The sequence below is a fragment of the Heloderma suspectum genome, chromosome 6, assembly GCF_057233095.1.
Source record: "Heloderma suspectum isolate Gila_16-S chromosome 6, 16-S_ref, whole genome shotgun sequence".
Lineage (NCBI taxonomy): Eukaryota > Metazoa > Chordata > Lepidosauria > Squamata > Helodermatidae > Heloderma > Heloderma suspectum.
In genome coordinates, this window is record NC_139463.1 from 42849959 (window position 1) to 42862405 (window position 12447).

At 48.7% G+C, this 12447-nt stretch overlaps 1 protein-coding gene and 1 non-coding gene across 3 annotated transcripts; one reads left to right on the forward strand and one right to left on the reverse strand.

Annotated features, from left to right (window-relative positions):
* Positions 1-345: 345 nt before the first annotated feature.
* On the forward strand, positions 346-455 carry LOC146340703 (U6 spliceosomal RNA). The gene has a single exon (XR_014784162.1). It is a non-coding gene; the product is annotated as a U6 spliceosomal RNA (small nuclear RNA).
* A 290-nt stretch (positions 456-745) lies between these two features.
* On the reverse strand, positions 746-11973 carry NKX6-3 (NK6 homeobox 3). Of its 2 annotated transcripts, XR_014783749.1 has the most exons (4): positions 11341-11822; positions 4978-5147; positions 1994-2396; positions 746-1946 (listed from the first exon to the last, which is right to left on the reverse strand). XR_014783749.1 is itself a non-coding variant. In XM_084804076.1 (3 exons), exons 1-3 carry the CDS (start codon positions 11720-11722, stop codon positions 2169-2171), a joined length of 780 nt encoding a protein of 259 aa, XP_084660202.1. In that variant the 5' UTR covers positions 11723-11973; the 3' UTR covers positions 746-2168. The 2 variants fall into 2 exon arrangements, 1 of the variants encoding a protein (XP_084660202.1); XM_084804076.1 differs by having other exon boundaries at positions 746-2396; positions 11341-11973.
* Between the last annotated feature and the right edge of the window lie 474 nt (positions 11974-12447).

Below are 12447 nucleotides of genomic sequence, written 5' to 3' on the forward strand. Positions count from 1 at the left end.
TCACCACCCCACTGACATCAGAGCCACCAGCCGCCACTGTTCCTATTCCATCTTCCTTAACTGGTTTATTTTTCTGATAAGAAAAAAGATGTAAGAAGCGGTGGGAAAACATGGGAGGGTTACAAATTGAAGACACTTGTCTGGATCCCCCATAAAATTCTGTGAATGGGGCACAGCAATTGCACAATAAAAGCCTTGGGTTGGATCCAGATTTAGTTAGCCATTGACTAACAATGATTTCAATGGGTCTATTCTGACAAAATCTGGATCCAACCCTGCGTCTGAAAGCACTGATAAATGTTACACACAGAAAAAAGGCCACGGGGAGCATTTTCTTTGTTGGAACCATTTTAAAACTTGTGTTAATGGCATCATTGAAAGGAACAATACAGAGAAAAGTAGCATGGCCCCTGCGCAAGAATGACATGCAAATTCCTGAAGCGTTCCATATATTTTGCCCACTTTGGCAGCACGTAACTGCAACGATTATCATTAAAAGGAAAAGCTGGTGTGCTTCCAGACAGAGGTCTCCTATCGCAAAAGACATTGTGCAGCTATCCTGGCTTTTTTTCCTTGACGTATTTTTTTTTCCTGGTAAGAAAATTGACAGAAGTGGAAGAAAAACATGGGAGGGCTACAAATTGAAGACAACATCTGGATCCTCCATAAAATTCCATGAATGGAGCTGGGTGATTGAACCATAACAGCCTCTTTTGGAAGCACCCCTGGTCTTTTCTTTTCTTTTCTAACTATATATATTGCATCCTCCTCCTTCTTTTCCCTTTTCTTTCTGGGTCTTTTTTTTAATATGAGCAGGAAAACAGTCACAGCTGATATTGGAGAGGCATCTAACAACAATTGGAATCTGTCCTTCCCTTATGAGAGCTTCATTTATACCCCTTTCTGTATGCACCAGGACTGAGCCCTGGTATTAAAAAAGAAAACAAGGTTTAATTTTAGCATTGCCTGAGGTGTAGCTTCTCCTGTCACTGCAGCCCTGAGATAGGAGAAGCTGCATGTGCCAAACTTCTCCCTGCTAGACTGCCAATGGCTAACTTTTAGGTATATCTAAACTATAAGCATATATCAACTTTATATCAGTTTAACTGTCATGACTTCCCCAACTAATCATGGGAATTTGAGTTTGGTGAAGTTGCTTAGAATTGGAGATCCATTCTGCCTCCCATGGGGAAATAGAAGGATGAGTCTTCAGTGTAGGTAAACCCAAAGTGTTGTTAGGATCTAGACCAAGGGGAAATCACACTTTAAAAACAACAACAACTTGGAGCTCTAATCTCCCATCCATTTATCCCAGACTGGGGATGGGTGGGCTGTGATTACTTAGTGGCAAGGGAGTGTACTCTGCACATATTCAGAGGCACTCTTCTTTATGATTGCTTCACGGCTTCCCAAGCTGAATCCTAGAATTGAAGACAGGTTGCTGGGGCACAGCCCTCATGAGCTTTGCCTCAAATTAAGGACAAACTTCAACAGGCATGACATTTTAAGAGCAGGTTAGTGCCATCAATACAAGCGCATCTTTTCTCTTCCAGGGCAAGAGATGAAAAGAACAGTTTTGCACATTTTCACCTTGATTTCATTGGAACCATGGAGGCGGGGCTGCGGCAGTACCTATTGGCTAGTGCTTGTGACCCCTTGAACATGCTTCTCTTGCAATTCCTGGACCCATTTTACAAGTGCTTTTAAAACATGTGCGTTTGGGGTTTTAAAAATACAGTGAAGGGTGAAAGAAAGCATATAGTTTTAAACGTATTTTTGGCAATTGAAAATAAGGCTATGGCCCAGCTGCAAGCTTAAGAGGTGAGACAAGAATACTGACAGCTGAAAGCCAGGACCACAGATAAAATGTTCCATCTGTCTCCAGGTCCAGCCTAAGATTTGCATGCAGCTATGAAGGTGCCCTTTATAGAGTTGTCGACTCCAGACTCAAACCAGACTGTTGTACACAATCTGGTTTGAGTCTGGAGTTGACAACTCTAATCCCTCTTCATTTAGCTCCTCCTCTTTTAGGGAGGGGCCCAACTGCTGCCGTAGTCCTTTCCCCACCCCCCCTCATCATGAACCCCTCAAGTCCGGTTCGCTGGATCCAGTCTCCACCCACTCTGGGCTGCAGGCATCTGCCCTACTAGCAAGGACCCCCACCCCGCTCAGCCACTGTGAGATCCCAGGCCTAGAACGGAGAAGGCTGCCCGATGTTTGCGCAAAAGGAGGCGGATCTTCTCATCGTCCGAGTCCGGGTCCAGGGGTTTGTTGTACTCATCATCCTCGTCAGAGATGGAGCGCTCCCCCGGTCCAGTCCCTGCTCGGGGAGAGGATGAAGAAGGCTCCAGGGCGCTCTTCTTCCTCCATTTGGTGCGTCGGTTCTGGAACCACACCTGAGAACGACGGGGGAGGATGCAGTTGGTCAGGGATGCCCGTGCAAAACTGTGCCTTCCAATTAAGGTCACCAACTTTTTTTCCCTGACAAGGCTCCTGTGCCTTAAACAGCTGCGAGACGAGCAGAAACGTTTCAGCTGGGGAGGCTTGTCTGCATCACTGTATCTGCACTCCAGAAGAACTTCACCAGCTGAATGTCTGTGTGATGCACAGTTGTTTAAGGCAAAGGCGCCCTGGCAGGGGGAAAAAGTTGGCAACCTTACTTCTGATTAGGGGATGTCACTGCAGCCCAGAGGTGAAAATGCTGACAAGTTTTTGTCCATATTGATGTTATGGCTGCAACACTGAAACCAGGGGTGTTGAACCTTTTGCAGCCCAAGTGCCGAATTGCAGTTCAGAGAAGCTCAGGTGCGTGTGCATTTCAGTTGTGGGTGGGGCCACAGGAAAAGGGGTGGGGCCGAAATACCAGCGGATTTTAGCTTAAAGCCCTTACTGCCAGTAAGTGAGCCTTAGGAGAGGCATTTCAGCCTTTGAGAACGGGAGGAAACTGCAGAAAATCCAGGAAGCTACTAGGGTAAAGGGGACAGCCACCTAGGGCATCCCAGAGGGCTGGATTGAAACTCCAGGAGGGCCAGATGTGTCCCCCGGGCCTGAGGTTTTACACCCCTGATTTAAATTATTAATTGGTTAGATCAATCAATCAAAACCATTTTGATAGCTAAAATGGTGTCCCTCCACAATTAACTGGGCAGCAGACTATTTTTAAAAAGTTAATTATTTTTCATACAAAACCTATGGGTTGCAGATCCCATCCTAGAAGTGGCACCCCTTCTTTTGTCTCGTACACAAAAGGGTGCTTCTTCTAAGACTGTGCCTGCTGTCATATGTTTGGGCATTATCTAAAAGCACCATATAGCTCTTCCCCCCACCCCCCAGAACTATTGTTATAATAATATGCAGATTTGATCATGTAATTAATCAATTGACCAAAAGTCACAGGATTAATTGAGTAAGAGTTCTCTAATTGGGTAGCAGCTTTCATTAGTTTGTTTAGATCTGCACTTGTTTTTTTTTAAATGCTTCAGATGCTATCCATAATCACAATTTTTAAAAAAAGAACAATGTCCTAAAAGTAATAACAAATCGATACAGTGCTATTAATTGCTGAACTTCTAGACAGGCAATTATTATCATAATTCAAAACCAAAGTAAACCTGCCACTACATTTATTCTGATGTGTGCTAATAAATTTGAAATGGATGATGCTGAACATGTAGAGTGAGCTTTGGAAACAGACAGGAAACTTAAAACAGGAGGTCACTTGCAGTTGAGACCAGCTAGATCAGAGGTGGGCAACTTTTAGGCAAGTGTGCTGCTGCAAAGTCAAGTCGGAAGTCTATTGGTTGCTCTGGCTCTGATGTCCTGTGCTTTTAACAGGAACTTGACATGCAAACATTAGGAGGCAAGAGAGTTTCTCTCCAGGCTGTGAAAAGCTTCAGCTGACGATTTCTACCTATGCAGCTCCTATTAAAGCTGTCAAGAGCACCGGCCAGGCCAGGTTTCTTTTCTTAGTAATTGCGCAACCCTAAAAACATGAAAGGTGCCTTGATTTGGGTGCCTTTAATGCATGGGTACAGGCCAGCCCCCTTTGTGCTTTGGAGTGGTTCTACCTTGAGCCAGGTGTACAGGGGAGCAGGGGGCCCTCCCAGGAGGCCCTCCCTGCTCCTGTCTCAGGTGCCACCCACGTCCCTTCCCGTGCCACTGACGGCATGGCACCATCTATGCTACAGGTTAGCTACCCTTGTGGTATATTTCTCAGCAGTTCTGTGGGTGTATCCTACATTGTCCCTGTTAGTAAAGAGATACAGACAACAATCCCCATCACATCTCTCATCTCGAGCAGAAGCTAGGGTTGTTTGGTGGTTTTTTGCAGCGGGTGGGACAGGGGGCTTTGAGATGGGTTTAAGAAGCCAGTGGGCCTGGGGTGGGCAAATTCAGGGGGTCCATGCGGCCACTTTCCCCCTGGGTCCCCTGTTTATGCTGCTGCACCACAGAAATTCAGTGGCGGTGGCAAAACACACAAACAAATAATGCAAAAATCAGTGGTTTGCTGCTCAAATTCAGCAGTGAACCACTACGAAGGCTGAGCTGTGACAAACGTAGCTTGTTATCAAGCTAAAATTGTCACTTGGAAGCCTTCATAGTGGCCTGCTGCTGTCATTTGGCATCAAACGGTCAATTTTTTTGCTGGTTTTTTTACCGCCATTGTACGTAATTTCGGCAGAGCAGCGGTGGGGGCCGCACTAGAGGCCGGGGAGCCTGCGTGCAGCCTGTGGGCCACATGTTACCTACCCCTACCTTAAAGTGTCCTGCCACTTAGATCTTTGCCACAGATGCCACTTCTCCAGATGGATCTTCTGCCTCTACTTTGGCAACTTGGTGACCAAAGAGTGCTAGTTGCTGACCCCCTACCCTGTCGATCAGGGAGCCTGGGGCCAAGGGGTGCCGCTGCTGATTCCCTGACTTTCCTATGCTCAAGTCCCAAGTCTGGGTATGGGTGCATGGGTATGGGAAACTCACCTTCACTTGGGATTCGCTCATGCCCAGGGAATATGCCAATCGTGCCCGCTCAGGCCCGGCCAAGTATTTGGTCTGCTCAAAGGTTTTCTCCAGTGCAAAGATCTGGTGGCCTGTGAAGGTTGGCCGCGTGTGTTTCTTCTTGTGGAGGCCGTCACCCACGTGCCCTGTGGCTGTGTGGAGGGAGATGGGCAGCATGGTCACGGACTGGCACCCACCTTCTGTACCATCATCATAACGTTGTATGCAGCGACCCCAAAGCAGACTAGTGCTCCAAACCTTGGTCTCCAGACAGGAATACCAGCCTCCCACTCACCAACTTTCCCTGCCCTTGGTCAGCCCCAACACTGGCTTCTTTACTTGCCCCATGGCAATGGGAAAAAACATTAAATGGCACATGCTGACATATAAGGGCTGAACTACACATTATGGAAACTTCAGTTAGTGCAGAACACAGCAGCAAGGCTGCTTACTGGGTCTGGCCATTTCAAACATAGTGCTCCAGCTCAGTGTCAATTGCACTGGTTGCCAGTCAGTTTCCAGGCCCGATTCAAAGCGTTGGTGCTGACCTTCAAAGACCTAAACAGCTTCGGACCAGTCTCCCTGCAGGTGCGCCTTCTCCTATATGTTCTGGTCCGATTGCTAAGATCGTCTTTGGAGGCTGTTCTCTAGGTGCCACCACCCACAGCAGTGTGACGGGCAGCTACCAGGGAAAGAGCCTTCTCTGTCGTGGCCCCCTGTCTTGGAATGCCCTTCCCAGGGAGATCCACCTGCTGTCTTCACTGTATATATTTAGATGCCAGGTTAAGACCTTCCTCTTCCAGCAGGCATTTCATCTTTAATCTGTTACAATGATTATTAACATTACTGCTGGCTCGTTAATATTTTGATATTTTCATCGTTCTGGGTTTTTCAACTGTAAACTGCCCCGAGAGCATCTGCAAGTTGGGTGGGATATAAATTTAATAATAACTAGTTAACTAATGGAGGGAGCAATCCTGTGTCCCCTGCACAGCAACTGGGGGACATAGGATATTTTGGTTTCCTGGCCCCAAGCTCAGAGCCAGGTAAACCGCACTCCCCGTTCCCTCCCCCTTGTAGCTGGTGTGGACAGAACTGCGCCAGCTCCCTCTCTGCACTGGAAAACAGAGCGCGGAGACAGGGGGAGGGGTTCCTGAGGGTGGGGAGAGGAGGAGACCAGGGCGTCAGCCATACAACGAATCCTATGGCTGCCCCAGCCTCCTTCCCTCCCGCAAGCCTCCGCTAGATGGGTGAAATTGCCCATCTAGCTAAAATGCAGAGCGGGAGGCACAACGCACCTCCCCCTCTGTATAGGATACTCATCAGCTTCTGAGTCTGGAAGCATATGAGTACCCAGGGCAGATCCCACAGGACTGAGCCCCACATAAAACATTACGTCAAATGCATCCATGTGTGTGTGTGTGTGTGTGTGTGTGTGTGTGTTGAGGTATCAACCGGAGAGAATCTGCATTAGGACCTTGGTGCTCATGGAGGTAGAATGTAGCTCTTTCTCCCTGTGCCGCAGTCCTGACAAAAATCAGACACACCTTCAAAGTTGCTATTGCCAGAGGAGGGAATCTGTTTTTGGCAACAGCAGCTGCTTCCCTCCCAGGGCAAATAGCAGCTTCGGCATGGGAGGAGGGCAATTTTTGTCAGGACTGTTGCTGGGGGCGGGGGTTAAACCCCTCCCTCCCTGCTTGCTGATTTCCCAATCCTGATTTACCTCTCCATAGCTACTATCTTTTAAACACACACACACAAATATGAAGACATATTTAACATAACATGTAGCTCTGCCCAGCCTTAGAGCCAAAACAGACATTACTGTAAGTCTCTATCTAGCAGCTGCGTCTTTTCTTCCTTTTTACTCTAGAGTAGGCATTAGGGTAGCCACTTATTAATTTCCAAGAAAGAGGAAATGCATCACCAAAAAAGAGGATACTGATTTGCATGACACATGCATATGCTAATGTACATGTATAGATGCACATTTAGAAACAATTATGATAATTTCAATAGAAATACAGTCCGTCTTACTGTAGTGTGGATGCCTGTGATCATAGAATCATAGAATAGTAGGGTTGGAAGGGGCCTACAAGGCCATCAAGTCCAACCCCCTGCTCAATGCAGGAATCCAAGTCAGAGCATCCCTGACAGGTGGCTGTCCAGCCTCATCTTGAACGCCTCCAGCGTGAGGGAGCCCACCGCCTCCCTAGGTCATCGGTTCCATTGTCGTATTGCTCTAACAGTCAGGAAGTTTTTCCTGATGTTCAGCCGGGTAACCTGTGACCAGGTAACCTGTGTGCCTTCCAGTTCAGTCTGCTGCTCAGATGCTGACTGCGGCTGGACAACAGTTCTCATGGGTCTTTATCTTTAAATTGGAATTGAACTGGGCAGCCCTTCAAACAGAAGACACCTTCAAACAGAGGAGGGTCCTCTGTAAAAGAGGACACATGGCCATGGGGCCTGAATAGGATCTTTAAAAAAAACAAAAACTACCCCACACACTAGGGTCCTGATCTGGATCAGGCCCCCTGTGTCTACTCTACAGTAAAACTAAGGAAGAAAAGAGGCATAGCTGCTAGATACATATTCAGAGTGATGTCTGTTTTGGCCCTTAGGCCTTTTCTCACTAAGAGCAGGTAAACATAAGAACATAAGAACAGCCCTGCTGGATCAGGCCAAAGGTCATAGAATCATAAAATCATAGAATAGTAGGGCTGGAAGGGGCCTACAAGGCCATCGAGTCCAACCACCTGCTCAATGCAGGAATCCAAGTCAGTCTAGTCTAGTTCACACAATGGCCAACCAGCTCTTGACCCGGAACCCACAAGCAGGACACAAGCGCAACAGCACCCTCCTGCCCATGTTCCCCAGGTGAGGTGACAAGGGACTGTTTCTAGACTACTGGTTCAGGCCAGAGTTCCTCGGATGGAACATGCCTCCATTCAAAACCCCACACACAACTCTCTCCACATAGAAAAAGAGGAGACCGGTTACGGTAGCCACCTTCTCCACAGCATGTAGTTTTCTAAATACAGGGAGATTTTAAAAAATACAAAGGCACATTCAATCCTGCAAATGTTTCCCTCGCAGTCTGAACCAGCTGAGCTGCTCAGCTGCCATTTGTGAGGACTAGGCCTCGACGTGGCTTTGCCCTCACGTGGCAGTTGTGTGCTTGCTGTGGGGTCCCCAGGCGGTACACCAGGGCTGGGACAACAGACACGTGCCCTTAAAACATCTGTGTACACATGACTGGAAACCGCTCACCGTGGGATGGTGGGGGACAGCTTCCTGATTAATGAAAGTTGAACTATTCAACTAGTTAATTTATTAAAAGGATATTTCATTTTGTACATAAGGGAATACTTCTATGTACTTGGGGGTGAGGTCTTAAAAATGCTTGCTGACACTTCTTAAGGACTCAAGAGACACTGCTGCTAATACCAGCCTTTTAATGCCTTTTTTTCCCTTTACCTCAGGCCAAATTCCCTAAGCCTCCCCCCAGACTAATACACCCACAACCAGGTCCAGCTGTTGGGTACAGTCTTCCTCCAACTCCCAAAGCTCCTGCTGTTGTATTTCTGGCTGCTTGGACCGTTTATCTGGGCATTAATGTCTGCTTGTGTAACCTTCTTCTGGCAGGGTCTTAGGGCAGCCCCCTGGCATAACACAGCCACTGGTTCCCTATTCCTGATTTCACCGGCCACATATGGTTATCCCACAGAGAAGTAATAGCTTAATATTCAGGCCTCAGCTATTCATTTTCTCCTCAGCTTTCTCCTAGTCCTTTTAAACATCAGCCACCCACCAGAAGATCTTCTCCTTGAATAACAACCAATTTCCTGATTACAGGAGGGAGGGAGGTGTGTGTGTGTGTCTGTGTGTGTGTGTGTGTAGGGAGACAAACTTTTATTTTTAACCTGTCTTAAGGTTGCCACCTTTTCCTATTATCCATGCTCCTATGGTTTTAACAGATGGATTTAACAGAAGCTTTACCTGGCGTGGGGCAGGGGGATGGAGGAGCAGGAAGATACACCTTCTTAATTTCCACATAACAGGCTCTAGTTAATAGTGTCAGAACTGGGCCAGGGAAGAGACACACCTGGAGTAAGAAGGTCCCAGGTGTGTCCGAGGCCAGCTATCCATCATCCCCTCCAAGCAGCTGCATCACCTGGGTGGTTACTTCGGAGCCAAAAAGCCTAGCCAGGTGTGATGGGGCGGTCAAGTTTCTTGTTCCTTTTTTCTCCCCCCTTCCAGCCACTGTGTGTGTGTATGTTTATATACATATATATATGTGTGTCCGTCTGTCTGTCTGTCTACTTTTTACCCCCAAAAAAGGCTCACATGTCAGACCTACCTTCCTCCCCATTCTCCATGGCCCGAGGCATTTTTCTGCAAGCCCAGCTCCGCTGCTGGAAGTAGCCAGTCTGGGGGAAAGGGGTTTTGGGAGACCAGTGGCAGGGCAGTAGAGTAGAAGCAGGTTCGGGGCTCCTCCCCAACATGTGTCTTCTGAGGTTAAGCTTAAGACCACGACTCTCCATTATATATGTGCATGAGGCAGACATGTAATGAAACAAACCCGATAACATCCTATCCCAGTCAATGTGGCCCTTTATACTTAGTGTTTCACACACACGTTATTTACTTGCCATCCTTACAACACCCCTATAAGGTAAGTCAGTATTTTTATCCCGCACTTTGGAGATGGGATAGGAGGCTGAGATGCATGGCTGGCCTAAAGCCACCTAGGGAGTTTGTGGCAAAGGTGAGATTTGAACCAGGGACTTCCTGCTGCTTTGCCGCTTTGCTGCACCATGTGATGGTGGTGGGAAATCTTTTCTTTTGGCTCTGCCCTTGCGCCTTTTCCACCAGCACACAGAAATTGAACAGCTGAACATCTCCCCCTCTACATGCTTCCACGCAAGTGTGTGCGCGTGTAAAGTTGCACCAGCTTCATTTCTATGTGTCAGGCTGCTGTTAAAAGCACAGGAGCAGGTGAAAAAGGTGGCAGCATATGAACATCCTGGTGGTGGCAGGAGGCATTCCGCCACCCCATATTGAGTCCTTGAGCCTGATGATGCCCAGTAATGGGGCACCCTCCCTGTCCCTCCCAGGCACAAAGTCCCTGTGGTGGTATTTTGAATGGGTGCCAAAGAATGCAAAGGAGAACTTGGACTCGACGCCACCCCCTAGAGGATGGGGTGAGGCACAGCGGCTCTTTCCAAGTGGTGTGGGCATGTGAGCTTGTGCCACCTGTTACTCCTTGTGCCAGGGCTGTCTCCCTGCCAGTGTTTTTGCCCGCCCCACACCGGGTGCTCCTTGCCTCTTGCACAGTTCTTTATTGAGCCCCATATCAGCAGCACCCGGCTACCCGGCGCCATGCGTCATTCCAAGGGGCACTTGTGTGGCAGGCAGCCGAGGATAAACTTTGCTTGATGCTGAGAACCACGCCCTGGACCCAGGAAAAGCAGCACAGAGGGCGGTGTAAGGGAACACTTGCCTTCCCTGCAGGGAGCCCGCGGCTTTCTGAGCAACCTGTTGGGAGGACAAGGTAACACCCTCTCTAGTCTTTTTCTTCCTTTCTTCCTTTCTTATTTACACTGGTTAATTTCAGAAAAAAGGTGTGGTGTGGGGGGCCCAGGGATACCTGGGAATCCAGGCTCTTTGATCTGGAAGAAGTACCCCAATCCTAGAAATGAGGAGGCCACCTGTGGTTACTTAATGATGGCAAAAACTCTGCATGTGCTTAGGGACATCTGACTGCTTGAAATCTCTTATTGTTTTCTGCTGCTCTGTCTCAGCCATCTCCCACACTGTTGAAACTTAGACTGTAAGTTCCTCAGGGCAGAGATCTATCTTATATGGCTCTATGAAAGCATTGTACACACCAATGAGTCTGTATATAACTATAATAATCACACATAGCCATCCTTCCCCCTACAATTCCTCCTCAGAACCCGCCTCTTTCTTGGACCCTTTGTCTTAACTCCTTAGTTCCCACTTCAAACAAAGCCTAGCGTGTCAAACTGAATTTCCACATATTATTCATTGCCTCTTTAGCATCATTTCTTGCTTTCTTCACTACATTGTTTTCCCCACTGCTGCAATGTGGATTGTAAGCAGCTCAGGGCAGGGGCTTGCCCAAGCTACTCGGTAAATAATAAATCACTGTAATCGGTTCACGTATTCTGGGGCCAAGTTCTGGCTCAGATTATGCCTTGCCAGTTTCTTTACACTACCCAAGACCAACAGCTTCCACCTTGCCCCTCTGCTGGCAGGCTGCCGGACACATCATAATGCCCCCACCCCACTCAGCCACCCCATGGCTGATTTGCTACTTACGGTTGCCACATGGTCGACCTCCATGCCATTCCTGTCCTGTGTCTGCCCAGCAGTTTCTGCCCCTGGCTGTGTATTCGCTCCCCGCCTTGGAGAAGTTCCCCACTTGGGACCCGTAGTAAATGCTCTGGGCACCCAGTCCGTTGAAACCACCAACGTGGGAATAGCCAGACAGGAGGCTGCCATTCGGAGGGGCCACTGGCCTGCTCAGGATATCGCTGATGCCGTGCGGCGTGCCAGCTGCCAGCTGGGCACTGAGCCCCGTGGGGCTGAGCTTGTAGAAGGAGTTTTGCACCGAATACTGGCACATCGGGGACTTCACCTCCGGGAAAGGGGGCAGAGAAGGGTTGTTGAGCAGGAACGTTCCCTGCAGGTTGGAGTCCATATTTGCTGGGAAATAACCTTGCTTAGGATGGGTGGCCAACCAGGCAGTTTCTAGACTTTCAGGGGTGCGCAGCACATTGAAAGCGCCATTTCACCGAGACCCCGGGGGGTCCGCTTGCCACTCTTACTTGGCCGGCCCTTTGCCAGTGCCAAGGCAGACAGGGCCCCCGAGCAGTACTGCTGGCCGAGGCTGCTGTAGCTCAAGTCCATTGGAAGCCCAGCTAGCCCAGCCCCAGGTGTCCCAAAGATTCTGACACCAACACTGACCGGCCACCAAGTTTAACTTCAAGAGAAGCTACCTTCCCTTTGATAAAAAGATGGAGCTTATTAGAATACTGGGCCTGCCATAGGCTGCTGTGTTGGGTCCTCTGGCTCTGATTGGGCTGGCCGAGGGCAAGACCTGGATTGGCTGCTCCCAGACAAATTACCCTTTGAGAGATCGACGGTCAACACCAGAACCTTAACGCTTGGATAATGCTGGAGTGAGGGGGGAGGAGGAATAGATGGAGGCTGCCAGTGCCTTGGGTGTGTGATGGATTATGGAGTGGGAGAGGGGTAGAAGGGTGTGTGAGTGTGTGTGTGTGTGTGTGAGAGAGAGAGAGATTGAGAGAGAGAGAGACTCCGTATGTTTCTAATAGACTCTGGGTATGGGCGAGTGCAAGAGAAGGACCTTGGATGGGAAACACAGAGGCGGCTCCTCAAAGAGGTTAAATGAGGCAACCGCCT